The 27,484-nt window shown below is 48.2% G+C and overlaps 7 protein-coding genes across 9 annotated transcripts; 4 read left to right on the top strand and 3 right to left on the bottom strand.

Moving 5' to 3' along the window:
* Window positions 1-731: 731 nt before the first annotated feature.
* On the top strand, window positions 732-4,771 carry LOC131286304 (importin-9). 2 transcript variants are annotated; one of them, XM_058315239.1, is made up of 7 exons: window positions 732-900; window positions 971-1,221; window positions 1,293-1,725; window positions 1,795-2,596; window positions 2,671-2,836; window positions 3,161-4,273; window positions 4,435-4,771. In XM_058315239.1, the coding sequence occupies exons 1-7, from the start codon at window positions 777-779 to the stop codon at window positions 4,618-4,620; spliced, it is 3,075 nt and encodes a 1,024-aa protein (XP_058171222.1). In that variant the 5' UTR covers window positions 732-776; the 3' UTR covers window positions 4,621-4,771. The 2 variants fall into 2 exon arrangements, with proteins under 2 accessions (XP_058171222.1, XP_058171221.1); XM_058315238.1 differs by having other exon boundaries at window positions 3,161-4,325; window positions 4,418-4,771.
* Window positions 4,772-5,265: 494 nt separating this feature from the next.
* LOC131286755 (uncharacterized protein CG16817) lies at window positions 5,266-6,694 on the bottom strand. The gene is made up of 4 exons (XM_058315753.1): window positions 6,557-6,694; window positions 6,005-6,088; window positions 5,588-5,847; window positions 5,266-5,512 (listed from the first exon to the last, which is right to left on the bottom strand). The coding sequence occupies exons 1-4, from the start codon at window positions 6,589-6,591 to the stop codon at window positions 5,385-5,387; spliced, it is 507 nt and encodes a 168-aa protein (XP_058171736.1). The 5' UTR covers window positions 6,592-6,694; the 3' UTR covers window positions 5,266-5,384.
* A 1,143-nt stretch (window positions 6,695-7,837) lies between these two features.
* LOC131288620 (kynurenine aminotransferase) lies at window positions 7,838-9,530 on the top strand. Its single transcript, XM_058317771.1, has 3 exons — window positions 7,838-8,068; window positions 8,166-8,553; window positions 8,628-9,530. The coding sequence occupies exons 1-3, from the start codon at window positions 7,935-7,937 to the stop codon at window positions 9,456-9,458; spliced, it is 1,353 nt and encodes a 450-aa protein (XP_058173754.1). The 5' UTR covers window positions 7,838-7,934; the 3' UTR covers window positions 9,459-9,530.
* LOC131288621 (cytochrome c oxidase subunit 5A, mitochondrial) lies at window positions 9,526-10,291 on the bottom strand. The gene is made up of 2 exons (XM_058317772.1): window positions 10,200-10,291; window positions 9,526-10,120 (listed from the first exon to the last, which is right to left on the bottom strand). Exon 2 carries the CDS (start codon window positions 10,116-10,118, stop codon window positions 9,654-9,656), a length of 465 nt encoding a protein of 154 aa, XP_058173755.1. The 5' UTR covers window positions 10,119-10,120; window positions 10,200-10,291; the 3' UTR covers window positions 9,526-9,653.
* A 307-nt stretch (window positions 10,292-10,598) lies between these two features.
* Window positions 10,599-11,742, bottom strand: LOC131287464 (syntaxin-18). The gene is made up of 2 exons (XM_058316513.1): window positions 10,905-11,742; window positions 10,599-10,839 (listed from the first exon to the last, which is right to left on the bottom strand). Exons 1-2 carry the CDS (start codon window positions 11,715-11,717, stop codon window positions 10,651-10,653), a joined length of 1,002 nt encoding a protein of 333 aa, XP_058172496.1. The 5' UTR covers window positions 11,718-11,742; the 3' UTR covers window positions 10,599-10,650.
* A 387-nt stretch (window positions 11,743-12,129) lies between these two features.
* On the top strand, window positions 12,130-15,973 carry LOC131289412 (transketolase). Its single transcript, XM_058318661.1, has 4 exons — window positions 12,130-12,335; window positions 13,618-14,989; window positions 15,065-15,291; window positions 15,396-15,973. Exons 1-4 carry the CDS (start codon window positions 12,229-12,231, stop codon window positions 15,571-15,573), a joined length of 1,884 nt encoding a protein of 627 aa, XP_058174644.1. The 5' UTR covers window positions 12,130-12,228; the 3' UTR covers window positions 15,574-15,973.
* A 2,042-nt stretch (window positions 15,974-18,015) lies between these two features.
* On the top strand, window positions 18,016-26,997 carry LOC131289588 (protein mini spindles). 2 transcript variants are annotated; one of them, XM_058318878.1, is made up of 8 exons: window positions 18,016-19,107; window positions 19,410-22,685; window positions 22,716-22,894; window positions 23,551-23,922; window positions 24,073-24,262; window positions 24,340-25,183; window positions 25,259-25,317; window positions 25,970-26,997. In XM_058318878.1, exons 1-8 carry the CDS (start codon window positions 18,016-18,018, stop codon window positions 26,261-26,263), a joined length of 6,306 nt encoding a protein of 2,101 aa, XP_058174861.1. In that variant the 3' UTR covers window positions 26,264-26,997. The 2 variants fall into 2 exon arrangements, with proteins under 2 accessions (XP_058174861.1, XP_058174860.1); XM_058318877.1 differs by having other exon boundaries at window positions 19,410-22,894.
* The last annotated feature ends 487 nt before the right edge of the window (window positions 26,998-27,484 follow it).

Below are 27,484 nucleotides of genomic sequence, written 5' to 3'. Positions count from 1 at the left end.
TTTTTATTTTCTAACATAAATCATACAAATTAATTCAAGAAATGATAGAAATTATCGGCATGTTGAATGTGCACAGATAACGACTTGGGATTCGGACTCGGAGATCCGAATTCGATTTCCCACCACTTGCTCAAACAAAAATGACAGCTATGTTCAACGAAAATCTAGGTTTATACAACATTCTCACTATAGTGAGAAAGTAAGGACGTTGCTTCTTCACCTGAGTAGTGTTGGGAAAATCGATTCCCGGTTGAGATTCCAATCTTTCGATTCAAACCCATTTGGAGATTCGGATCTCCGAATCCGAATCCCAATCCGTCATATCATACATGCACATCTATCTTGCGAATTTTCACATGCTTTGTTTAACTCATTGAATGATTCCATATTCGTTCTACTGTATTTCTTTGTTAAAAATAGGTTCATGAATGTTTTTCGAACCTAAGTTAAATCGTACAAAAACCTTTATCTATGTCCAATCCTTTCTTATCAGCGCCCGATTTGATTCGTGTCCCAACCTAATCAAATTTTTAAAATCCATCAGATGGGATTTAAATCTTTGGAATCCGTCTAGGGATCGAGTCTTCAGGTCTTCCAAATCCCGATTCTGCCAACACTACACCTGAGCGAGAAGATTGTTTTTGGCAAATGTTGACATGCCGGGAAAGCCGGGAAATACTTGTTTTGATTGATTGTAGCAAAATTGCACGAGGTTCGGTGGTTCTGGTACCCTTTCTATCAACTCTAGGTGCAGGCAGGAACGAAAGTCTCTCAAAATGGCCCAAAATTCGGACGCCGTGAAACAGGCCATGTTTGAGGAGCTGCAGAAAATATTGAACCCTGATTCGGAGCAGAGAAAGTCCGCCGAAGCTCGGCTGGCGCAATTAAAATTTACAGAATGTAAATACACGAACGAACGATGCTGGGTGGCCCACAGAATACCAATCAAATGGTTTATAATTTTTCGCAGGGTATGGAGTGAATTTGGCTGAATTTACCATCGACCAGCAAATACACATTGGATTGCGGCAACTGGCATCGGTTATGCTGAAGCAGTATGTTGACGATTGCTGGACCGATGGAGGCGACGATGTGGGCGAAGATTTGGCCGCGCTGGGAAATGTTCCGAGCAGCTCTAGCGCAGTGCTTCTAGTGAACGATGATGCGAAGCGGCGAATAAAGCAGATCCTTCCCGAAGGTCTTTATGACCAAAACAGCAAGGTAAACGTACACTTACATTCATACAAGCTGAGTGTGCAAGCTAACATCCGTTCCTAATCGTTGCCAAACAGATACGCTCGGTCGTAGCCTACTGCATTGCCAATATTGCACTCTACGATTGGCCCGGAGACTGGCAGGAGCTGTTCGATGTGATCGTAAAATGTTTGAGTGGAACGGAAAACTCCATCGACGGTGCGATGAAGGTGTTGGTCGAATTCACGCTCGAGCTGGACAAACAGATTGCCGACGTTGCCCCGTTGATACTGTCTGAGGTTTATCGCATATTTACCGCCGACACGGTGTACAATGTAACGGCGCGAAAATACGCAGTAGAAATCCTGTATGCGCTACTGCGTGCCATCAACAACCAGATTGAAACGAGGCAGCAAAAGTCCGCCATTCTCGATCCGGTCTTGCCCAACTTTATGCAACGACTCATCGAAGGCCTCACTGCACCGAATGGAGCGCACAGTAGTTTTCAGCTGAAAACGCAAATCATTAAAGGTAAGGTTTTTATTTTTTATTCATCTAAAATCAGCTTGTCGACAAGAATCCCATTTGTTGCGTTTCCAGTGCTAAAGTACATGATGTCCGATATGTCCAAGTTCGTTCAGCCATACCTTGGTACGATACTTCCCACCATCTGGCAACTGCTCACGCAGCTGGCAGACTTTTACGTGAAAGTGGTGGTGAACGAAATCGAAACGGCTCCTTTCAACGGAACCGAGCAGGACGACGACGAGGTGGACGATTTCGTGCAGATGATTCTGCAAATCTTCGAGTTCGTGCACACCATCATCGAGATGAAGAAGTACAAGGCAGCCATCACGAACGTGCTCACCGATCTGGTGTACATAACGGTGCTGTACATGCAAATCACGGAAGAGCAGTCGCAATCGTGGCTGGAAGACCCGGAAAAGTTCGTCGACGACGAAGACGAGCAGGGCGTTGAGTTTACGATTCGCACGACGGCGCACGATGTGCTGCTGATAGTGGGGCAGGAGTACGAGAAGCAGCTGCTGCCCTGCTTCACGGAAGCACTTGGCAAGCACAGTGCGGTGGCGGATGTGGATCGTAATGCGGGTAACCCATACTGGTGGAAGATTCACGAATCGTCCCTGTTGGCGGTAGGGTCTTTCAAGGATCTGATCGTTGAAAACCCCAACGGGTTCGATATGGGACAGTATTTGGCGCTGATCAAGATGCTCATGGAAAGTCAGGCTTCACCGTATCTGCTTGGCCGGTGTCTCTGGTTGTTAAGCCGGTTCTGCGAGTGTGATATACTACGGCAGCCGTTCATGGAGCAGATCGTTAATGTGACCATCGACAGTCTGGCGCTGGACAAACCGGTCACGCTGAGAATCATGGCCGCCAGGTGTGATGCAAAAAATATAAATGGTCAAAACGGCATGGCAGTAACCATCTTTCGACCACTTTTCTCCCATTCAGGGCCATTTTCGGTTTCTGCACTAACCTCAAAGCGAACACCGACGAGCGACACGTGTTGATTATGTCGAAACTGGAACACTTTTTCGATGGGCTGGTCCCGTTGTTCCAGCAGTCTCAAAATACCGTACTAGGTCTGTTGCTGGAAGCCATGAGTGCTATCATATCGGTAAGCACGTTCTTAATGTGAATAATATTTAAATTGTCACATTTTATTAAAATTTTCAAAAATACCGTCATACGTCCTCATCTTACCATGTTCGGTTTAAACCGTATAAATTGCGACAAATTATTAAGTTGTTCATATTTTCTTCAAAATCACAATTTCGTCAACATTTCTTACTACTAAATGCATTCTATGTTAAAAACTGATTTAATAGTTGCATGATTTCCTTTCTACCTTTGGTTTTATCGAGACTGAACCCCAGCTCTTGAAAAAGTTTCTGAAAATATAATGTCTAGAAGTCCTTTTTCTTATCGCTTTCCATTCCAGTTTGACGTCAACGTGACGGCCACCATCTGCCCGAAGGTGATCGATCTAACGATGAGCATCTTCCAGAAGTACCACGACGATCGCTTCCTGTTGGAAATGGTGCAAGATGTGTTGAAGATTCTGTCGCAAAATCCCTTCTGTTTGCTGCCTCTGCAGGATCGTATCATTCCAACGCTGGTGGCGATACTCAACAGCGATCAGGGTACGGCGGAGCAAACGCTGCTAGCGCCAGACATTGCACTGGATGTGCTGCAAACACTCGTCAAATACTCGCAGGCTCCCCTCAGCGATGCGATGATCGAGAGCGCCTTCCCGTCGGCCGTCCACTGCATTCTGCGCTCGGAAGACCACTCGGTGATGCAGGCGGGGGGCGAATGCCTCCGTTCGTTTCTGGCCGTCTCGCCGGAGCAGATCTGCCGCTACAAGAATGGCGAGGGGTTAAATTACGTCCTGCAGGTGGCTACAATGCTGCTCAATCCGATGAACACCGAGTCAACGGCTTCGTTTATCGGACGGCTCGTTATTACGATCATTACGAAGGTGGGCAGTTTGCTGGGCGACTCGGTCGATCTGTTGCTGAAAGCGGTGATCAGCAAAATGCAGCTGGTCGAAAGCCTGAACGTTATCATGAGCTTGGTAACCATTTTCGCCCATCTGATCCTGCTGCAACTCGATGCGGTGATGAACTTCCTAAGCACGGTACCGGGCCCAACGGGTGAAACGGCAATGTGCTTCGTGCTGGCCAACTGGCTCAGCCGGCAGCATCTATTCTACGGGCAGTACGAGCGGAAGGTAACCACGCTCGCACTCTGCAAGCTATTCGAGCACGGTGTCACGACGAAAGACGATCGGCTGAACACGGTCATGATCAAGGAGCAGCAGCAGATTCCGGCAGCCGGTGCAAATCCAAATGCCCCCGGACGCCGCACCCGATCGGCCACGGCGAAAACACCGACCGTATGGGTCGATACGCCAGTGTTGGTAAAAATTTTCAAACTACTGCTGCACGAGCTAGCCAACCTGCGCGAAGCAAAGGATGCTCGGACTAAGAACTTGGAGGACAGCGAGGACGAAGGTAACAGCACGAGCGATGACGAAACGGATGACACCAGCGTAGATGGGGCCAAGATTTCTTCGATCGCAGCATTGCTTCATCTAGATGAAGGTTTGATTATGACTTCCGCTTAAACTCTAGTCTCTTTGAAAAACTCCACAATGCTAAAAAAAATGAAATGTCCTTTATGCTGCTCTTTTCAGGTGATGATGAAGAAGAGGACGAAGATGAGCGCCAACTGATGGCGGAACTGATGAACGATCCTATCTTCCAGTGCGATACAACCGAATATCTAACCAAATTTATCGAAGGCTTCAGTCAACACGAAAATTTCCGCGCCTTCCTGGAAAAGATCGACGAAGCGGAAAAGAAAATACTCCAGAGCTTCAATATTTCTCTGATGTAAAAGCCTATATTGCAGCTTTGGGTTCAGTACTCCCCACATTTCAACAGAAAAATTGTGTTTCGTTATCTTCATCAATGAAGAAAAAAAAACGTCGGCTTTACAATACCCGTTTGGTTTGCAACGTGTTTAATACATTTTGTAAAATATATAATCAAAATTGCAAATATCCTCTGTGTTTATTTTGTAATTTATTGCAAAACAAACCTGCCATGTGCTCGCCGTGGCAATAACGCCAAATTTAAAAAGCAATAAGATGTTAGGCTATCCCATCCCTTTTTACAAGATGAATAATATTCTTTTCCATTTTTGATTAGTTTGATTGTGATATTTTTCCTTTCCTTTCTAAACTTTTCTTTGTTGAAGCGTACGTTTTGTCTTTTCATTCCAAAACTCCATTTGGTTGTATTTTGACTGGTTTGATGTTGAGTTTTGTCGCTGGCTGTTTTTAAGGATAATCTATAGTATTATTGTATGGTCACTCGAACCCTCGCGATCCACCTCCGCCACCCAGCCGCCAGAGAGACAAGCGCCATTTTGATCCTTTTTACTGTTTGCTTCTCTCTTTCCATCCGTTACCCGGGGAGGGTACCAGAAGTGGAGGAAGATCCGCCTGTTATCCCATCCACTCATATATAAACTAACTGATTACGACGACGACGATGACGACGCTGCATACATGGCTTTATTTTAAATAAACACGGATTTCAAACATCGCGATCAGCAGCTACGTTAGGGCGGTCGGCAACCGGCACCAGTGTGCGCGCTTAGGAGTCCGTCAGGCCTGGAATGCTCTCGTCGTCTGAATCTTCCTGATCCTCGCCGAGATCGTCAAAGGACAGTTTATCGCTGTTCTGGTTGGCGCTCAGCATTTCCATCAGGTCCATTTTATCATCTGAAACCCAAAGGCAAGCATTATTTTACTTTCGACAATCTAAGCACGCCTACTGCAGTGATGGTTACTACTTACTTTCTTCATCGTTAGAACCTTCGTCTTCCCATCGGTTAAAATCTACCTTCAACCAGTGGGGCTTTGTTTTCTCCTTTAGCAGACGCGGCCAGTACGTCTCCTGGGGATCCGCTTTGGCGATCACGAACTCGATGCAACGTTTGATGTTTTTCGCGAACACCTTCTCCGGGTTGATTTTGTTGTAAAACTCAATGTTGAGTTCGTACTTTTTACCTTCCGGCATGCCGACACCGCTGAAGACCATCGTATTTTCGGTGAATCTAGAAAACAGAGTAAACCATATCGAATTGATGGGAACAATCAGTATATCATTGCGTACAGCAAAACGCGAAGCGGAAGGCCGGCGTACGAAACTGGGAACTACTATTTTCGTAAGCGGCGCATTCTCGAACAAACGCTGTTACTATAGCTACTCACTCGTATTTCGGTTCACTGCACTCGATGTTCAACGTCAGGAAGATGGTATCGTACCTTTGAGCCCAGACGGCAGATGGTGGGACACTGTACGGTTCATGGAAAAAGAAAAATGTTACAAACAGCCGGTAAAACGAAAACTACTTGAAATTAACATCTTTTGTCACATGCAAACCAGAAATCTGTCTGGATACCGGCGACGGTAGAGAGGCGGGGGGTTATTGGGAAGAGGCAAAAGGTCGGTGGTGTAAAATTAGTTGCCTTGCGCGATGCATCGGCTAACATTAACCGAAACGCCTCTAACGACGAAAGAGGTTATCATCGACATGATTTCCGCCCTTTTCGTCACTCCTTTCCACGAATCGTGCAGCGCGAACCGGAGTAATTGCAGGTACAATCGATAAAAATGGACGCCGGGAACACGAGAACGATGTGTGAAGAGTGATGGCGAAAAAAGGGACCGAATTACACACGCACGGCACACAGACCCAGTCTGATTAATCACCACATCGGGCAGGTTCATACCGCAGAAAACCGTTTTCCACGGCTACTTACGCTGTTTCTGTAGACATTTCTGCGTTCTTTGTCATAAACCGTTGCGAATGCGGTATGTTTTCTCCGAAACTGCGTGCTTCTTCTTCACGGAACTACACAGGACTTCCGCTATGAACCTTGCGTGCTAGAACGTTTCTGCCGTTTTTCTATTCTTTCTAGTGTTGGCAGAGTCGGGATTCGGAAGATTCGAAGATTCGATCCCTAGACGAATTCCAAAGATTCGAATCCCATTTGACGGATTCTAAAGATTCGAATCACATCTGACAGATTCTAAAGATTTGATTCGATTGGGATTCGAATCAGATTTGATTGGTTTGGGACTCGATTTGATTCGATTTTTACTGGATCTTCGACTGTTTGAATCGACTCACAATGATTTGAGTCGAATTAGTCCCATAATACCCTTATAAATTGCCAATTCGTTAATAACTATTGATTCTTTCAACCGATTTTCACGATCGACCCCTTAAATGAAAGGTCTTTTCAAGACGCGCAACTGCGTTGAAGGTAGGTTTTAGCATAGTTTCTCGTTTTTGATAAAAACCACAGGTGAGAATATGTTCTCCCGAGGGGGCGAAAAGGTAAATCAGGTTGGTTGGCAATTTAGGTTAAAAAAGCAGAGCAGAGCATGTATGATATGACAGATTGGGATTCGGATTCGAAGATCCGGATCTCAGAATGGATTTGAATCGAAAGATTCGAATCCCTGTGGGGATTCAGTTTCCCCATCACTAACTCTTTCACGCCTTCTCGTCTGACCGCTGGTCTGCCACCAGTGTTCATGCCACCGAGTCTGATACTTCATCCTTTCGATTCCTCTACCTTGTCGTTGGAAAAAATATTATCAAAGCTTTTGATTTCAGCTCCAAATGAAGATGCATTTACAAAATGGTTTCAATTATCTGTTAATTTATTTTTTAGTACTCAAAATAACTGCCTTGCTTCGAAGATATTATGAATTAACTAAACTGTTGGTTGCCAATCAAATTGGCAGGTCGTACAGTGCTGGATAGAAAAGAGCAAGCATGGATATCGATATTTTGATATGAATAATAAAAGTAACCTTTTTATTATTAGTCGTTTGAAGAGCATCTGACCAATCAGGATGAAGGAAAAAACTGAATAAAAAACTTTAGAGCAGTGGTAAATATTCACGTGTATCATATCTTTTGTTTTTAATAAGATAGATAAGACACGCAGATCACGCATGAAAAAGAAAAGAAAACCGCAAATGGGTCCACCGCAATGATGACGATGTTGATAATCGCGACGATAGTTGTCTGTCGTGTCTGGTTGTGGGAAGATTAGGCCTGTTAAGGGTTTTTTTGTTGTTTCTTTTACATTGTATTTTGTTCTCCGTTTGCCATATAAACCCCGAATGCTCTGTCATCGTAGTACGTTCCTGGGGCGCATTGCTTCGCAGTACACTCGGTGGACATTAACGGCTAGAACGATGTCAACAAATAAATTTGACCTTCCATCCCGCTACCAGGGTGCCACGAAGAGCGTATGGTAAGTGACGAGTGCTCCCTATTTAGTATTCACACTCAACAGGTTGGTTTGGCAAACTGTGATTCTATTTTACATCCCCAAACCATCCCCCCAATAGGGTGGAGTATATTCAGCTCGCACTGCAATACAAACCGCTCAACCTTGGGCAAGGATTCCCGGATTATCATGCTCCGAAGTATGCACTGGATGCGCTTGCGGCCGCCGCCAACAGCCCGGACCCGTTGGCAAACCAGTACACCCGGGGATTCGGCCATCCTCGTTTGGTGCAGGCGCTGAGTCGCATGTATTCCGGTTTGGTGGGGCGTACGATCAACCCCCTCAGTGAGGTTCTAGTAACAGTTGGCGCTTACGAGGCGCTGTACGCAACGATTCAAGGTCATGTGGACCAAGGGGACGAAGTAATTATTATTGAACCTTTCTTCGATTGCTACGAACCGATGGTCAAAGCCGCTGGCGGTGTTTCGCGATTTATTCCGCTGGTTCCGGTAAGGCATGCTTTGTCTTTAAAAATTCCCTAGCTATGTGTCAGCAATGTTGTGTCATTCTTCATTATTTGCAGATGGTAACCGGTCGAACAATATCCTCCGAAGACTGGAAACTGGATCCCCTGGAATTGGCGAAACTTTTCAATGAGAAAACGAAAATGATCATCATCAACACGCCGCACAATCCCTTGGGAAAAGTAATGAGCCGCCAGGAGTTGCAGATGGTGGCGGATTTGTGCAAAAAATGGGATGTCCTGTGCGTCGCGGACGAAGTCTACGAACACATGGTGTACGAACCGTACGAGCACGTGCGCATCTGCACGCTTCCGGATATGTGGGAACGCACGATAACGATCGGTTCGGCCGGGAAAACTTTTTCCCTCACCGGCTGGAAGATCGGATGGGCTTATGGGCCGGAAAATTTGATGAGAAATTTGCAGATGGTGCACCAGAACTGTGTGTACACGTGCGCCACTCCCATCCAGGAAGCGATTGCGGTTGGTTTTGAAAAGGAACTGAACCAGTTGTCCAGCCCAGAGTGCTACTTCAATAGCATCTCCAAGGAACTAATTACGAAGCGAGATTATATGGCCAGATTTTTGGAGGACATTGGCATGCATCCAACGGTTCCACAGGGTGGATACTTCATGATCGCTGATTGGTCGAAGCTTGCCGGCCAGGTCGATCTGTCGGGAGAAACTGATCCGCGTCGCGACTATCGTTTCACAAAATGGATGACGAAGAATGTGGGGCTGCAGGGAATACCGCCATCGGCGTTCTACGCCGAAGAACACATGTCGCTTGGTGAAGATTTTGTGCGCTACTGCTTTTTCAAGCGGGATGACACCTTGGAGCAAGCATCTAGTATCCTAACGGAATGGAAAAACAATAGCAAGTCTAAGTAAATCTCACCGCTTTCGATAGCAGTTGAAATCGTGGTTAATAACAATAAAAAAACCAACAGCATTTGTATCCAATTACGTAACAGCTGGCTTTGTATTCATTTATTATTGACAACTAAACCTTTCCGCCCGGGTTGACGGCAGGCCATGCACCACAGACTTACGCCGAAAGAAAAACACTTCACTTCAGCAGGATATTTAGTGCATATCGTACACCGATTTCAAAGCCAACTCCGGCTGATCGTAGCCCATCTCCTCAGGGGTAGAAATGCCCAGTTCAGTGAGGGTGGGACGAATTTCCTGCAGCAGATAGGGGTAGATTTCGTTGGTCTTGTCACCGCACTTGTCCTTCACTCCCTCCAGGAAGCGGACAGCCAGCGCATAGTCGTTCAGGCGACGGCAGGCCTTCAGGGCGGAAACGATGATTTTGGGCTCCGGCACCAGATCCATGCCGAGCAGGTCGTTCATGGCCTTGCGGGCCTCCCAGCCATCGATCTCAGGCCGGTTGAAGTACGCCTCATAGCGGCTGTCGAACTCCTCGGCGGTTTCATTGCTGTGCGAGTGACGGACAACCATGGTCGCTCCGACCATCGATTGACTGCTCTTCAGCCCAGCGGCGCTGCGGAGGCCGCCCAACACACGTCCAGCTGCAAAGCGTAGCATCTCTGTGGTACGGAAAAAGTAATATCCTTAGAACGGCCCCGGAGGAGGTAAGAAAACTGCACTGTTTTACAGAAAACTCACTCGATATTGTTCTTCGCAAATGAGCAAAACTTGCACGGACACAAGTGTGTTAAGTAATCGAAGATTTTTTGCACTTTCCGACTTTTGACACCTGACGTTTAATAAAAAGTGAAGGTCTATGAAACCCCGGGTCAGGTAGATTATTCGAAACTGATTGTCAAACTACCCCACATTTGAACCGGATGAAAACAAGGTTAGTGCACCTGAAGGGCGGATTATCTCAACCTTGCACAACAGGAATATTTAAGAAACCCGTTAAAAGTATCTCAAAAACTATTATTTCCTTTCTTTTACTGAATGTATATCAGATAAAATTAAAAACCAAATCCCCCTACGTATTTCGCGAGTAATTCTTTCATTTTCGTAAATTGTACACATATGAATAACGACATACGATGTTCCAATATTTGCCACATTTAGCCCTTGAACCGCGCAACTTTAAGCAGCATATTTATTCATTATACCAATCCAAGAACAGTAAGGTAAAAGACATCACAATAAGAAAGAACAGCACCCAAACTCGGAGTCCAGCGTTACGCTGAATCGCCTGTTTTATCTGCTCATTTGCGTCCCTCACGTTTTCCGTTGACCCCACGACTGTTGAAGCAATGCGATCGATATCAGGCGATTGAATTGATATCTGTAGGAAGAAAAACAAGTAGGTTTTAAGGCCTGAAACTACGTGAAATGATGAAATGATATTACCTTCTCAGAAAACACATCCTGGAGTTGTGCAATGTCGGCCACATTACGCTGGATTTGGTCCACTTCCTCCGACAGCCCCTTCAGTTCATTGTAAAGCTGAACGTTTTCCGACTCGAACATCTGTATATCCTCCGGACTAAGATCGTCATTCTCATATTCGTTATGCATACTATCCTCTTGAATGTCGTCCATCGTTTGGGTGACATTTTTATCCGTATTTCGGGAATTGTCTAAATTTTCGGTGCGATTTGACTGATACGGTGTACCGTCCGCCAGCGCCGGTGCCGTCTCCAGCGGTTTCGTATACAGTTCCGTTTTCATTTTGGGCTGCAGCTTGATGTACTGGATTGTTTCGATCTGGCGCTTGATTCGGAACTGTTTTTGCTCTAGCGCAATCTTGCGTATCGCAGAAGCGTACTCGAGTACGCTCTCAATGACCTGGTACAAGCATTCCTTCGTCTGCTTGCCGACTGGTAGTTCAGCACATTCATGCTTCATTTCGGCTACCATCATGCTCGCGGTACTGAAAATGTGCTCCGATTGTTGATCGATCACGTCCCGCTCGTCGTTCGTCATTGGGGGTGCGGAATTTTTCAGATGCTCCGCCAGCTTCATATAAGCAGCACGGTTCTCCAACAGAAAATCCCTCAGCATCGTAATTTGCTGCTTCAGTTGGGTGGATTTTTTCCATACTTCTAGTTTGGGTGTCTTTTTCGTTAGAATGCGATTCTTGTCCTGCTGTGGGATGCTGTCCGGTGGCAATTTTAGGCGTACCGTTTTCACAGAGGCTTTGAAGAGGGATGTGATATCCATAGTTCACAAATTACACTACTGCCTCCTTTGATCAAAATACGGTTCTGTCATCAGATTGTTTACGTGTGCCGACCAAGGACCATGCTACAAAACAGGTTGATTCAAAGCCGGCTAGTTTGTCGATCACGTTTATAGGGGCGAGTAGGAAATTAGAAGTAAAATCGGATTTATTTTTAATTTCTTTACTTTGCATTATTCGCAGATCGCAATTGCGTTCGTAACTATTTCATGGTAAAACTCCCCATCATCTATTGCTTTGGGGACCCATTTGATAAATCGATTCACGTAGTTTAGTAAATGTCAAGCATTGAATCGGCAAACATAACCACTCGACTCCAGTCGGACGCCTTACATTTGTATCCACACTCCACTGGAAGGGCAAAAAGGAATCGGTCGTTCAGTAGAGGTTAAGAAGTCATCGTGACAAGACCTGCAACGCGCGTGGATCCATCTGGTGTGCCTATTTTGTTGCCTTTTCTGATTCAGTAACCTTTATCTTACAAGCACCAAAATGCCGACTTACCACAAACCGGAAGCCAAGACCATCCAGGAGCTGAAGGATATCGCCCACAAGCTGCGTATCGATTCGATTAACGCAACGCAGGCTTCGAAATCGGGGTAAGTCGAAAGGTGGCGGCACATATCGTGGGGAACCACGAGGGTGAACGTGGTGCACACCAGATTGCACTGGAAAGATAGCCGCGCGGTGACAAACGCAAATAACGCTGTGTAACAGCGAGCGAGCCGCGAAAGACGTAAAACGAACGAGCCCTTTCACCGGCTTTCGCATTCCTCCTATTTGGCCAGTTTATTTCTGGTGGCGTAATGCCGGCTCATTGCAAAAAAAAAAAACGCGCCTGCTGTAAAACAAGCACAAAACAAGTTCCCGGCTTCCGTTGGGGACGCTCTGGAAGCGAGGTTTGGGGACAGAGCGAAACGACATGAGTCTGTATTGGGGCAGAGACTGACGCGCTAGAGAAGCGGCCAGCAGCATCAGCAATCTCTCTCGCGCGTATTGTGGAGGCACGACACCACGTCGGTGTCCGATATGATGGAGATTTCTAAGTTTAAATTTCAAGCCCTCGTGTTTCATTCGTCCTTAGAAATTTGTACGGCCAGGGTTGGCAGGTGAAAGGAATATGCAGGCGTTTTAGAACGTCTATTCTCTGGCGAGCTTCGTGCCCATGAAATGGTTTGCATTGAAACTTTACTTAATCCTATGCGCGACCATGTGCGAGCATTGATTTGAAAAATCGAACGATCGAAACGCGATCGCGACCACCACAAAAAAGCAGGGCTCGATCCATGGTCTCGGTCCATCATATGGATTTGTGTGCACATATATTTTTCGAAGGTTAAAAAGAGGTCAAACGTATACCGTATCGCAAGTTCAAATGGATTCGAGTCATGCGGTACGACGACGACGACGTGTGGTGCCCTCAACATGGAGCTGATGGGGGTCCTCGGCCGATAGATCGGCAATTGTGTTCATGACGCAAGGGTAGCCACTCCGCCATGCTACGATTTCCACCTTCCGTGTCCGCCGGAGCCCAAGGTTGTCATAAAGTTGCAAAAAACAATAATGAAATCTCTAAAGACGAATAAATATAAACAATTGATAACCATCCATCGAAGCAGGCAGTAGGGAAGGAAGTTGGGTTTTTTTTTGCCCAAGATGCAGAGGATGACTTGGCGTCCCCGTCACGAACACAGTCGCACACGCAATGGCCGATCTGATGGTACCGCGCCGCCGACTGTGTTACGTGCGGCGATACGGTACGATGGTTGACACACACTTGAGGCGAATTTTATTTGATGATACACTATATCAGGGACGAGCGGTTTTTATCACTCTACAATTTTTCCTTTCCTTTCTTTCAACTTTTCCCCTCCCGCGCAGCCATCCGACGTCATGTGCTTCGATCGCGGAAATCATGTCGGTGCTGTTCTTCAACACGATGCGTTACAAAATCTCTGCTCCCCGCGATGCTTCGTCGGATCGGTTTATCTTGTCGAAGGGTCACGCTGCGCCGATCCTGTATGCGGCCTGGGCCGAAGCTGGCCTGTTCCCCGTGGAGGATCTGATGAATCTGCGCAAGATCGACTCGGATCTCGAGGGTCACCCGACGCCTAGACTGAACTTCATCGACGTCGGTACTGGCTCGCTCGGCCAGGGTGTAGCGGTCGCATGCGGTATGGCGTACGTGGGCAAGAACATTGACCAAGCCGACTACCGGACGTACGTGCTGGTAGGCGATGGCGAATCGGCCGAGGGTTCGATCTGGGAATCGCTGCACTTTGCCGGCTACTACAAACTGAGCAATCTGTGCGTTATCTTTGATGTGAACCGGCTTGGTCAGTCGGAGCCGACCTCGCTGCAGCATCAGATGGAGGTGTACCGCAAGCGGCTGGATGCGTTCGGCTTCAATGCGATCGTTGTCGACGGTCACGACGTGGAGGAGCTCTGCAAGGCGTTCTTTGAAGCATCCTGTACCACCGACCGCCCAACGGCGATCATTGCTAAGACGTTCAAGGGCAAACACTTCCCCAATATCGAGGATCTCGAAAACTGGCACGGCAAACCACTGGGCGACGCAGCTGCCGGAGTCGTCGAGCATCTGAAGAAACTGATCCGCAACTCGGGTCCGATCACAGTGGCCCCTGCATCACCGCAAAAGGAAAACGCACCGAAGGTGAGCATCAAGAACATCCAGCTGGCCACTCCACCTGCCTATCAGAAGGGCGAGGAGATCGCCACGCGCCTCGCGTACGGTACCGCGCTGGCAAAGATCGCCATGAACAACGACCGTGTGATCGCCCTGGATGGCGATACGAAGAACTCGACCTACTCGGACAAACTGCGCAAGGCGTTCCCGGAGCGATTCATCGAGTGTTTCATCGCCGAGCAGAATCTTGTCGGCGTTGCGATCGGTGCTGCCTGTCGCGATCGTACCGTGGCGTTTGTGTCCACCTTTGCGACGTTCTTCACCCGCGCCTTTGATCAGATCCGCATGGGTGCCATCTCGCAGACGAACGTGAACTTTGTTGGCTCGCACTGCGGTGTCAGCATCGGTGAGGATGGTCCGAGCCAGATGGGTCTGGAGGACATCGCTATGTTCCGTACGATCCCGGGAAGCACCGTGTTCTATCCGGCCGACGCTGTTAGCACGGAGCGAGCAGTTGAGATGGCTGCCAACACGCCCGGAGTGTGCTTCATTCGTACCTCGCGCCCCAATACTGCTGTTATCTACGAGAATAACGAAAAGTTCGAGGTAAATAACTCGCCTTAGATGATTTTATAATTATTTATTACAACTTTCCATACGATGCTAATCTTTTTCCGGCAGATTGGTCGCTGCAAGGTAGTGAAGCAAAATGAAAACGACTCCGTGCTACTCATCGGTGCCGGTATTACGCTCTACGAAGCGCTAAAGGCTGCTGGCGAGCTGGAAAAGAGCGGCATCCACTGTCGCGTCATTGATCCGTTCACCGTCAAACCGCTGGACAAGGAAGGAATCGTCAAGCACGGAACCCAGTGCGGTGGACGTGTTGTCGTCGTTGAAGATCATTACAAGTACGTTGGTCGGATGTGTGGGAAAGCAGCGTCCAATGGCAATGGGTTACGTTTCTAATAATTGCGTTTTCATCTTTTCTTTTATCACTTCTCACTTCAAACAGACAAGGTGGATTGGGTGAAGCCGTTCTCTCGGCGCTGGCCGACCAGAGGAACTTTGTCGTGAAGCACTTGGGTGTCGAGCAGCTGCCGCGTTCGGGCCCACCGTCCGTGCTGGTCGATATGTTTGGTATTTCGGCACGTTCTGTTGCCGCCGCGGTGCATGAAATCATAAAGATGTAAATCACGCCCGCGTGCTTCCCGCTTCAGCCAAAATTATCCTTCAGGGGAAGCATTCCCACAAGGAGACAAATTTCCCTCCTCGGTTGACTGCGAGCACAAGATGATTCTCATTGGACCATTATGTTTTTTTCTCTATTTTTCTTTACTTCCTTATTATTTTTCCTCTGTTGCTTCTCCGTGGGCTGCTTGGGTGTTTGGGTATTGAATAGATCACGTGTTAAAATATGAGTAACAAGGTTACACCGCTGTTAAAATCCTCTCTAAATTTCTCAATGTCATTGTACAATCCACTGGCCCAACCATATCATCCGGTACGGGAGACCGTCGTGTTGGTCGGCTTGCAATGGTAGCATTTGCGCTAAAGTCCGTTTAATAAATACACAAAAATATGACGAACTAATTCAGAACGGTGTTCAATGGTAAATGATTCCGAAAATCTTAATCCGTAACTGATCTGGAGAGTAACGGTGATTAAAGATAAGTTACATAAATGGTTGAAGACAAAACTGGTGTATGGTTGCACCCGACATATAGGAATGGAATAGCCAATTTGTTAATAATTAATCTTAATTAATAATAATGTACTTGAAAACCAAATTGCAGTGAATCTACCTAGTTGTAGATTTGAAAATAATAAACCCTCGTGCACACTTCATATTGGCGCTGAAATTAAAGTCCCCAACTCGGACACACTAAACGTAGCAGACGTCGGTTCAAATTCGAATCTACCGCATGAGAGAGAGAGCGGAAAAGTGAAAGAGAGAGGCACACGAATTGTGGTACACAAATCTTTTTCCCAAGTCACAGTTTACAGTGAAACCGACACTGCTGCAGTGCACTGGACGATTCACGCAGTGCGTGTACGTGTTTTTGATCGTTAGTTATTTCCGTTTTTATTGTCGTTTGTGTTTTTTACCCGTTATCGACACGTCGGCTGTTAAAGTGCACTGTAGTAGCTGGCACACAGTGGTTCGACGACCATAAATTCCGATACCGCAAACGCCATACTGCATGCGCCAGAACGAAGCAAGAACGCCATTGTAGATTGCTGCTGCACAACGACGTTAATACCTTGCAGATTACCGTCTATTGAATCTCAGCAATGCATCCTGCAATGAAGCTGCAGCTGTAGAAAGTCTACGAATTGACCGAGACGAAGAGCCCTGAATAATTGGGTAAGTTTTGCAAAATTGATGCGTTTTTCAGTGATGATAGTGAGAAGGGAAAAAGAGGAAGCAAAAGGGTCGTTTTGCGTCCGCAGTCGCTCTCGTCACTGTTTTCGTACTGGTCTGGGAGTGTGAAAGAGGTGAAGCTAATATACACGGGGATCACAGTGAAAAAACTAACACGAAGCGTGAAGAAGTACATCAGGAGAATGTGAAGAGAAGTTCCGTTTTCGTGTAGTACACGGGACGAAAGTACAACCGAGCGCGGAGAGCAAAAAGAGAAGGAAGTTGGATGAGAAAGAGAACAAGCAAAAAAAACGAGGGAATTTGTCATCGCGACTGCCGTGCAATGGTGTTTTCCTGGATGTTGTTCCGTCTGTGGAAATTGCAGGGAAAATAGCCTCGAAAATCAGTCCCAACCCTGATCGTGGCCGTACCCAGGTGAGGATGAGTGCAGAAAGATTGCCATTGTGCCATCGTAAGTGGTGATTTTCGCTGGGAAAATCGAGAAAACAAGAGTTGCGTTTTCGGAAACCTTCCGTCGCGCGGTGGAGAAGGCCGTTACGGGCGACGACGACGACGACGACGACACAAAATCGATAAACAGCATGAACTTGGGGACGCTAGGAGTAGTGCGCCCACTTGGATGGATATTCAGTGCGACCGTTTAGCCATCAAACACAATCCTCCAAGGTAGCTGGTAAAATGGAGTGGTGCCTGTTTACAAATGCTACCTTTGGCCTGACACGGGTCAGTAGTTGGGGTTGTACCGAATCGCCGTTCACTTCCGAGTTCCAAGAGCGAGGAGAAAGTTTGATAGGTTTTTTTTGTTTGTTTGTGGGCTCGTACTGGGCTACGGGCTAACATCGTTATTGTAACCAAGCGCGCGACCCCAAAAGTAGAAAGGCTTTTCCGATGATGATGGCGACCAGACCACTGTCAGCTGTCGTACATGTGTGTGTGTGTGTATGTGTATTTGGGAGGATGCAAGAAGAAAGCATCATTAGTATCAAGCTGGTCATGGGAATTGGGGTTAGGAAATGAGGTTTCGGGAGAAAACAGTAAAAGGAGGAGGCTGTGATTTTGGCCCCGTGTCTAATGCATTTCTATTGTATTTTATTCATTTCAGACCCCCGCGCAATCGACGTGCTATACGTGTGACCTGTGGTGTATAGTGCAACTGCACATTGCCGGGGTGGGCAGGAGGCATCTTAAAGAGCAACAAAAAACAACAGTATAGTTTACAAACAGTTCATAAACTCCACAGTAGGCTACGATGGAGGAAGATACGGAGTACAAGAAGCTACCGATCGACGAACGCTGCGTCCACAAGCTCTGGAAGGCTCGCGTCGACGGCTACGAGGAAGCAGCGAAACTGTTCCGCACCATCGACGACGAGAAGTCGCCCGAGTGGAATAAATATCTCGGCCTGATCAAAAAGTTTGTCGTCGACAGCAATGCGGCCGCACAGGAGAAAGGCCTCGAGACGGCACTGGTGTTCGTGGAGAACAGTGGCAACGCGGGCAAAACGGTCGGCGAGGTAATGGGCGGCATTGTGGGCAAGTGCATCGGTGCGCCCAAGACCAAAACGAAGGAACTGGCCGTGCAGATCACGCTGATGTACGTCGAGATCGAGCGGCAGGAGACCGTGCTCGAGGAGCTGCTGAAGGGCACGGAGCAGAAAAATCCCAAAATAGTGGCCGCCTGTGTCGTCGCGATTACGCTGGCACTCCGGGAGTTTGGTAACAAGGTGATCAACATCAAGCCGATCGTGAAGCGGCTGCCGGCACTACTGAGCGACCGCGATAAGACGGTTCGCGACGAATCGAAAGCGCTTACGGTAGAGATCTACCGGTGGATCGGGGCAGCCTTCAAATCACAGATCGCTTCGCTGCCAGCCGTGCTGTTGACCGAGCTGGACGCCGAGTTCGAGAAGATTGGCAGCGAAAAGGCCACACCGGTACGATACCTCCGGTCGCAACAGGAAAAACAACTACAGATTGCTGTCGCGCAGAGCGCCGATGGTAACGAGGGCGAAGATGATGGAGACGGTGGCGACGGGGGTGACGCTGGTGAAGAAATCGATCCGATGGATCTGATCGATCCGGTCGACATACTGTCGAAGCTTCCGAAGGATTTCTACGAAAAGCTGGAGGCGAAAAAATGGCAAGAACGCAAGGAATCGCTGGAGGCGCTCGAAACACTGCTGCAAAACCCAAAATTACAGCCGGGCGACTACGGAGACGTGGTGCGTGCGCTGAAGAAAGTGATCACAAAAGACACGAATGTGGTGCTCGTGGCTCTGGGTGGAAAATGCTTGGCCATGCTGGCGAAGGGATTGGCAAAGAAATTCAACACATACGCGGGGGTAAGTAGAACGAATGGTTAAAATTAAAAAGTGAATTAAAAGTTGCGAAGATCTCTCATATAACGCAAATGTTTTTGTAAACAATGTTAATTAACTAGCAACACAGAAACTGCTATAGAAGTCAGGCATTATTTTTACCAATCTTACAAATGAAATTTATATCGCATAAATGGGATTTACACAACATTTCCAATAAAAGATCTGATCAAGATCTGCTTTACAGTAACGCGCACTTGCTATGAATAAATTCGATGTATTCCGGTAATCATTATAACCTTTTTTTCTATTTCAATCCCTACCAGGCATGCGTTCCGGCGATATTGGAAAAGTTTAAAGAGAAGAAAAGCAACGTCGTGACGGCACTCCGTGATGCGATCGATGCGATTTACCCGTCCACCACCATGGAGGCCATCCTGGAGGACGTGTTGGAAGCGCTGGGGAATAAAAATCCGAGCGTCAAAACCGAAACCGCCTCCTTCCTGGCGCGCTCGTTCACTAAAACCGTTCCGACGGTGCTGACGAAGAAAATTCTGAAGCCACTGGTGGCGGCACTGCTGAAAACACTCAATGAGTCCGATCCGGGCGTGCGGGACGCATCGGCGGACGCCCTCGGTACAGCGATGAAGCTCGTGGGCGAAAAAACCATCGGCCCGTACCTGACCGAAGTAGACGCGCTCAAGATGGCGAAGATAAAGGAGTGTTGCGAGCGAGCTGTTATTACGGTGAAGATTCCTGCTGCGCGAAAGGAACGGCCTGCCACTGCACCGGCTAAAACGACGACCGGCGGTGCGACGGTAAAGAAAGCTCCGTCGGAGACAAAAATAGCTCCCGGCGGTACTGCTACCCAGCGTCCGGCGACGGCAACGGTCGTGAAAAAGGTTGTTTCCGGTGGAGGACTTAAAAAAAGTGCAACCGGTGGCTCGCTGGGTGGCTCGAAAGGAGGAGCTGGCTCTAAGGGAGGAGCCGCTGCGCAGTCGGTAGCAAACACGGAAAAGGATCTCTCCCAGGAGGAGGTGGACGAGCGAGCGAGCGAGCTGTTGCCGGCGGAAGCGGTCGGAGGGCTTGTCGATGCCAACTGGAAAACGCGCCTCGGGGCGGTAGAAGCATTCGCTGCGGCCGTACCGGGACTGGAGGCGAAGGCGGGTCTGTCGCAAGTCCTGTTACGCTCGTTGGCCAAAAAACCAGGCCTGAAAGACACCAATTTTCAGGTGCTGAAGGTAAAACTCGAAACGGTCCGTGTGATCGTAGAACGATATGGTATCACGACGACCACGGCCGAATATCTACTGATCGACGTGACGGAGAAGCTGGGCGATGCGAAGAATGGGTCGAGTGCGGCGGCCGCCCTTACGGCCATCGCAGAAGGCGGTGCCAGGCTGGACTGGACCGTGCAGCGCGTGATGGAGTTTGCGTTCGAGCAGCAAAAGTCTCCCAAGGTGCAGCAGGAGGCGCTGGTTTGGGTGTCGACGGCACTGCGCGAGTTCGGGTTCGCGGTCGAGCCGAAGGGCTTGATCGAGAGTGCCCGAAAGGCGGTTCAAAGCATCAATCCGGCCGTGCGCACCGCTGGCATCACGCTTCTCGGCACGATGTACCTCTTTATGGGCCAACCGTTGACAATGTTCTTCGATGGGGAGAAACCGGCGCTCAAGCAGCAAATTATGGCAGAGTTTGAGAGATGCGCTGGACAAAAACCACCCGCCCCAACGCGAGGCGCCTCGAAGTCGGCGACCGCTGGAGGAAATGATGACGAAGATGACGATGGAGGTGGTGGTGGTGGCGGCGATGATTCTGCCCCGATGGTCAACCTGAATGATCTGCTCCCACGGGTGGACATATCCGGGCAAATTACGGAATCGCTACTGGCCGAGCTTTCGGACAAGAATTGGAAAACGCGCAACGAAGGTTTGATTAAGCTGCAGACGATCATTGCCGAGGCGAAACTGATCAAGTCCTCGCTGGGGGATCTCCCGCAAGTGCTTGCCCAGCGCCTTATCGACAGCAATGCGAAGATTGCGCAAACTTCGGTCGAAATCTGTCAGCAGATGGCGATCGCAATGGGTCCGCCCTGTCGGCAGTACGTTCGGGCGTTTTTCCCCGGCTTCCTCAAGGGCCTCGGTGACGGAAAGAGTTTCATCCGGAGCGCCTGCCTCGGTTGCATCAACACTTGGGGTGAACAGGCGGGCTATAAAGACTTTTTCGACGGTGAAATGATCGCGGACGCACTGAAGGCGGGCAGTCCGGCACTGCGGACGGAACTGTACGCGTGGCTGGCGGAGAAACTGCCCGGCCTACCGCCGAAGAGCATCGCAAAGGACGAGCTGTTGGCGATGCTCCCGCATCTGTACACGCACATCACCGATCGGAGTGCGGATGTGCGTAAGAACGCCAACGACGCCATCTTGGGCGTGATGATCCATCTCGGGTACGACGCGATGGTGAAGGCGCTCGACAAGCAGAAGCCAATCTCGCGCAAGGATATCCAGGCGGCGCTGGATAAGGCACGCCCGAGCTTACCCGTTAAGGCCGCACCACCACCGAAGGCGGCTCCGGTGGCGGACGAGGGTGGTGCTGGCAGTAAGCTGAAGCTGAAGGCACCCAAATCGGCCGGCGCTGGAGGAGGTGCTGGTGGGCGTGCTGGGGCAGCGGGTGGAGCAGCCGGCGCGGACAAGGGTGGTGTGGTGGGTGCGGGCTCTGGCGGTGCTGCCGGTGGTGCCAGTTCGACGTCGCGCAAAAAGGAAGAAGATGCCGACTCGGCCGCTCCCCTGCTAGCCGTGAATGGGCTAAAGAAGCAACGGTTCGTCGACGAGCAGAAGCTGAAGGTTCTGAAGTGGTCGTTCACTACACCTCGCGAGGAGTTCCACGAGCTACTGCGGGAACAGATGCAGACGGCCAACGTGAACAAGGCGCTGATGGTAAACATGTTCCACGACGATTTCCGCTACCATCTGAAGGTGATCGATGCGCTGATGGAAGACCTAGCCACGAACGAGGAAGCGCTCATTTGCAACCTGGATTTGGTGATGAAGTGGCTTTCGTTGCGCTTCTACGATACCAACCCGTCGGTGCTGCTGAAGGGCCTGGAGTACCTGAATCAGGTGTTTCAGCGGCTCGTCGATCGGCAGTACGTGCTGGCCGACATCGAGGGCAGCTCGTTCGTGCCCCATCTGCTGATCAAGATCGGCGACCCGAAGGACGTGGTGCGGAACGGTGTGCGATCGCTGCTGCGCCAGATCTGCCTGCTCTATCCGTTCTCGAAGGTGTTCGTGTTCATCATGGACGCGCTGAAGTCGAAAAATGCCCGCCAGCGAGCGGAGTGTCTGGACGAGCTGGGCTACTTGATCGAAACGTACGGGCTGACCGTCTGCCAACCGTCGCAACCAGTTGCACTGAAGGAGATCGCACGCCACATCTCCGATCGCGACAATGCGGTGCGCAACGCAGCCCTCAATGCGGTCGTGCAAGCTTACTTCCTGGCGGGCGAAAAGATTTACAAACTCATCGGGCAGCTGTCGGACAAGGATTTGTCCATGTTGGACGAACGTATCAAGCGCTCAAAGCGAACGACTACGATTCCCCCTGTCGCTGCAGTTCCGGTGGTGGCTTCGAAGAAGCTGGTCGTCCCTGGAGGTGGTGGCCTGAATGATACCACGATCGTCGTCGGTAAGGAGAGTATCCTACCACCACAGGATCTAGCAGTCGGTGGTGGTGACACGGGCATGGACGACGCAATGGACGACGATGATGCAATTGTACCCTCCCAGGCAGATCCAACGGCAGTACCCATGAAGTAAGTGGATTCTATTCTTTTGCATCTAAACACTGTGTACAGTTCAATTTTTCATTCATCCAGAAACATGAAAGTATTGTTGTATTCCGTTACTGAAAGGTCCAAGTCTTATCAATTGAATTCAATTTAGTTCGAATTATTGTAAAATATGTTCACGAGAAGCATGTACATGATTGAATTCAAACAATGTTGTTTTGTCACAATGTTTTACTCCTTGTGAAAAGATCTGGTGGCAATAAGTTCAGGTTAAAACATTTTGATTGTTAAAAATTTCACAAATCGTGTTGTTCATGTACATTCTAGCGACGTGACTTACAATTAAATTAGTTGATTTTTTGATTAGTTGATTGAAGCCTAAAATGGTTCATATATTTCATTTCCATCTTTTCCAATGATCCACATTTGTAAAAGCAGAAATAACCAGAGTTATGTGCTATGATTTGTCGGTTATGCTTTATGTTGTGTATAAAATAGATCCCCTTTAATCTACGCATTAGGATGGCTGTGTGTTAGAGAAGGAATAAGGTTCTATGTTCATCTTCCATGTACTTGTTTTGTAAATAGCTGGTCGCATTGACTATAACAACACTTTCCAACGAGCTTTTACGATAGAACTAATCAAGGGTTACCGGGATTTATTCGTTCGTCTATTGTAGAATCATAGTGCCAGAACCGGCCCAACCGCGGGTGGCGAAGGGTCCGTTCAAGCTAGACGAGCAGGTGATAGCGGACATCGAGCGGAACTGGGTGAAGGCGGACGATCTGGGCAAAACCGTGCTCAGCCCGATGGACGATTCGTTCATCTACGACGAGCTGAAGGTTATCGCGGTCAACGGGGTGGCATACCCGGAAGAGCGCTTCCGTCAGCTGACGCAGCGCTCACAGCTGTCCTCGGGGGCTGCTCCAGGTGCGGGCGAATCACCGGTGCACCTGCATCACCATCGCAACTTGTCTCCCTCCATTCGCCCGTCGTTGGATGGCAGTGGGGTCGTTACCAAAGCTAAGCCTTCACCCCCGGTTGGACCAAGGTACTGATCGGTAGAGTAGATCACCAGGCTGGAAAATTAGCTTGACTAGCTTAGGCATTTAATATAATATGCTTTGCTTTGCACTTTGTTCGTTTTGCAAAAGCTCCACAGCAGACGGATTTAAAATTATCTTTACCCTTCGATTTACAGTTTGACCGATGTCCTGCCAAAAACGGATCAGAATTTGCTTCGAATCATTCGCGGAATTGCCAACACCGACACGTACGCTGCGCACGCCGCCTTGAACGAGCTGACAGACATAATGCAATCGCCGGAAAAACAGGCTGTCCTAAGGGGCTACGAAGAAATGTACATACAGAGCGTGCTGCAACAGTTTAAGGTATGTTATTGTTGGATTTTACATTGATTAACATGGCTTACAAAATTTTGTTTTTTTGTTGTTGTTTTAACCACCAGAACATCCAGCAAAAGCCACTTACCGAATCGATGACGATCTATCAGCCGTTGCTGCACAGTATCTTCATGTTTTTCGCCTCGAAATCACTCGGCAAGCACCTGAATATTGTCTCGATTAAAAATATCATCTCAGTGCTGCTCGGCCTGATGGCGGACAACCGGCTGGTGACCGGCATCGATGACGCGCAGTTCGTGAAGGTGGTAAACGGCATCTGTCTGAAGATTCTCGATCGTACCAACTTCACCTACATGAACTGCGCCCTCATTCGCCTGCTGAAGGAATCCTGCCAGACCAGCTGCTTGCCAAAGTTCACCGATCTGCAGATGAAGTGCATCTGGCGCAACGTAAAGGTCATCCCGGATCGGCTCGCCGAGCTCGATTACGTGGCGGTGCTGCTGGAGGTGCACGACTTCATGCTAACGCTACCGTCCACCTGGTGGCAGACGCGTCCCTCGGACATGCCGCTGCGCACGGTGAAGACGATCATCCACAACATGACGAAAATCAAAGGCAACGCGATCGTGCAAGACCTCAAGACGATCCCAACCCGCTCGGAGCTATATTCGTACGTGCTGCGCATCCTGAAGAACATTAACAAGGATGGTTCGTCAACGAATGCGGCCGCCGGTGGTGACGATCCCGCAGGAGGTGCCAACGCCCACGGATCTCGGCCAAGCACCGGACCGCAACACCACAACAACGCACTCAACAGTGATAACAACAATCATGGGCCGCGCAGCAGCATGATCGGTGGCGATGGAGACGGCAACCATACGACCGGGACGGAGTACCAAAAGTATATCACCACCGAAGGAGCCGACGGTGGCACAGAGGGAGGCAAAGGTAAGTAGGGGAGGGGAAGGTAAAACGGTATACGGATCGTTTGCTCAATGAATAACTTATTTGCACTTTTAGTAGGAGGCATGCAAAACAAACAGAATCCGGAATTCTGGATGGACCGACTGAATCACTTGTTGGTAAGTTAACGTACCACGCTTATTGTAAACTCAGCGCATTTTATAAAACAAGAATAACGTATTTTCGCGTATGAGATAGCATATTTTCACCATTATTGCTTCGCGCATTAAAAGTTGTGTTTTTACTCCGAAATTTTATTTTCCTCGGCCAATTTAAAATAGCATTGTTAAACCAAAAAAGAAAGATACAATCAAAACGTAATTGGAACTGATGATTAATCCCCTTCAAACTTAACAAATTTTTAAAGTAATGCAGTACTAGATAGTTTTACAGTAAACTTGTTTTATTTGTGAAATGTTATGTTATAGACGCGAAAATATGGTAATTTAATTCACTTTGGAAGCATTGTCCTGTTGTCCTGTTGAACTAGGATTATATATTTTACTTCAATATGTTACAGAAATCTTGGATTAAGCTGTGAAGACTAAATTATTTTTAAACCCTTTCGAAGAGAAATGCAGCCTTTGAAGTTACATGTGAAATCATGTAAACGGTTGATGAACTCATTTAGAAAAATATCGCACTCAAATTTAACTTAAGTGAATAATATAAAATTTCTTGTTAGAATTATTGAGAGGCTTTGCTACACTTTAATATACCCATACACATACGAAACGCTAATGTCTTTTGAACATTGTGTTATTCGAAAAGAAAAAATCGACTGTCGGCGGCGGACAACACCGTAGCAGCTTCGGGGCGGCCGGTTCGCAGCTAACGATGGACGCCACCACAATGAGCGGCACGCTGGCGGGCGCTGGGATCGGAGGCGGTGTCGGCGGACCGGGCATCACCGACGAGAACCTGAATCTCAACCAGTTGCAGGCGAACAAGTTCCGGATGGGACATGACACCACGATCACCGGGTCATCGCTAGGCACCGGCACCACGTCCCAGCGGCGGGAGCTTTTGCAGCAAAAGCTGGAACAGCTGAAGCAGCATAAGTGAATACTTATTGCATGCAACAAAAAAAAAAAACACACACACACACACACATACACGCCACAAGAGAAATGAGTCTCGATGAGCAATTCGTTTGCCTACCGATGAAGTTGAAACGCGTTCGGCCTCATCCTCGTCCCGGGTTTTTCTTCATCATCGCCGTCGCCCGGCGTTTACTTTTGAAAGTTGAGTTATTCAGCTCCGGCATGGCATTATACATCTCCGTCTCTCTCGGTCTCTCTATCAGCGGTCTACTCCCTCCGCACTGCCCTTGCGTCATGGAACGTCAACCGTGACGTGTGACGGTCGGCAGGCAGGGAAGGAAGGCGTCCGCGAGCCAATCCAAATACTCACTCATGTATTTCCCATGCATAACCACCAACTCTACTCGATAGTATACTACAACATGAAGCCCATAAAACGTGTTTACAAGCGTCCCTGCTACCTTAGCGCACAATCGAAGAAGTGCGTCGGTGTCGTCAAAGATACGCGAAGATGTTTCCTCGAATCGGATTCGGTCTCGTTTTCCAGTTACGTTCACCTGTTTTGATTTTAACCGACTGATATGAACCGTACATAATTTTAAACGTTCGTTATCAAAACCCGTGTACCGCTTCCTCCCGCAGGACGTCAATATCATTTGAAATGTAAGTGTGTAATGCGCGTCGAAGAAGGAAATAGAAACCCATTTTTATCCATCGTTCATAATGACAGGTTAATGTTTAAGGATGGTTACTCTATGAACTGCGTTTTTTAACTTATTCTAGGTAGTTCATTTAGTGATAACGATTAACACGAGACAGAAGCCGATATAAAGTAACAGTAAAATGCACTTTTTTTTTGTGTTTTTGGTTTTGGTGTGTTGGTGGTACTTTGTTGTTTCCTGCGTGCCACCTACCGCTACCTACCCTATTCCAAACGCAGGTTTAGTCGTTTAAACTCCCGTGCAAGAAGACAACTGCTAAATCCCCTAACGTCCTTTCTTTGTTGTTTGATGGTTTTATTTTCTGTGTCTAACTAATTCAAGAATACAAATAAACCGATACATGGAGACGGAAAAGACTTACAAGGTTGCAGACACTACTTAAAGGCCCTCTTCCCTGGGGGGAGGAACATTTGAAAAGCGAAACAAACAGTAGCAGGAAAAATAAAAGTGATACACCAACAAGCATTCATAGGCGCATTACATGTCCTTTTTCCTATAACCGCCACATCGTTACAACCTCA

This window comes from Anopheles ziemanni, chromosome 3, assembly GCF_943734765.1.
Source record: "Anopheles ziemanni chromosome 3, idAnoZiCoDA_A2_x.2, whole genome shotgun sequence".
NCBI classification, from domain to species: domain Eukaryota; kingdom Metazoa; phylum Arthropoda; class Insecta; order Diptera; family Culicidae; genus Anopheles; species Anopheles ziemanni.
The sequence above is the reverse complement of the archived record's forward strand: the minus strand, read 5'-3'. Positions and strand labels throughout refer to the sequence as shown.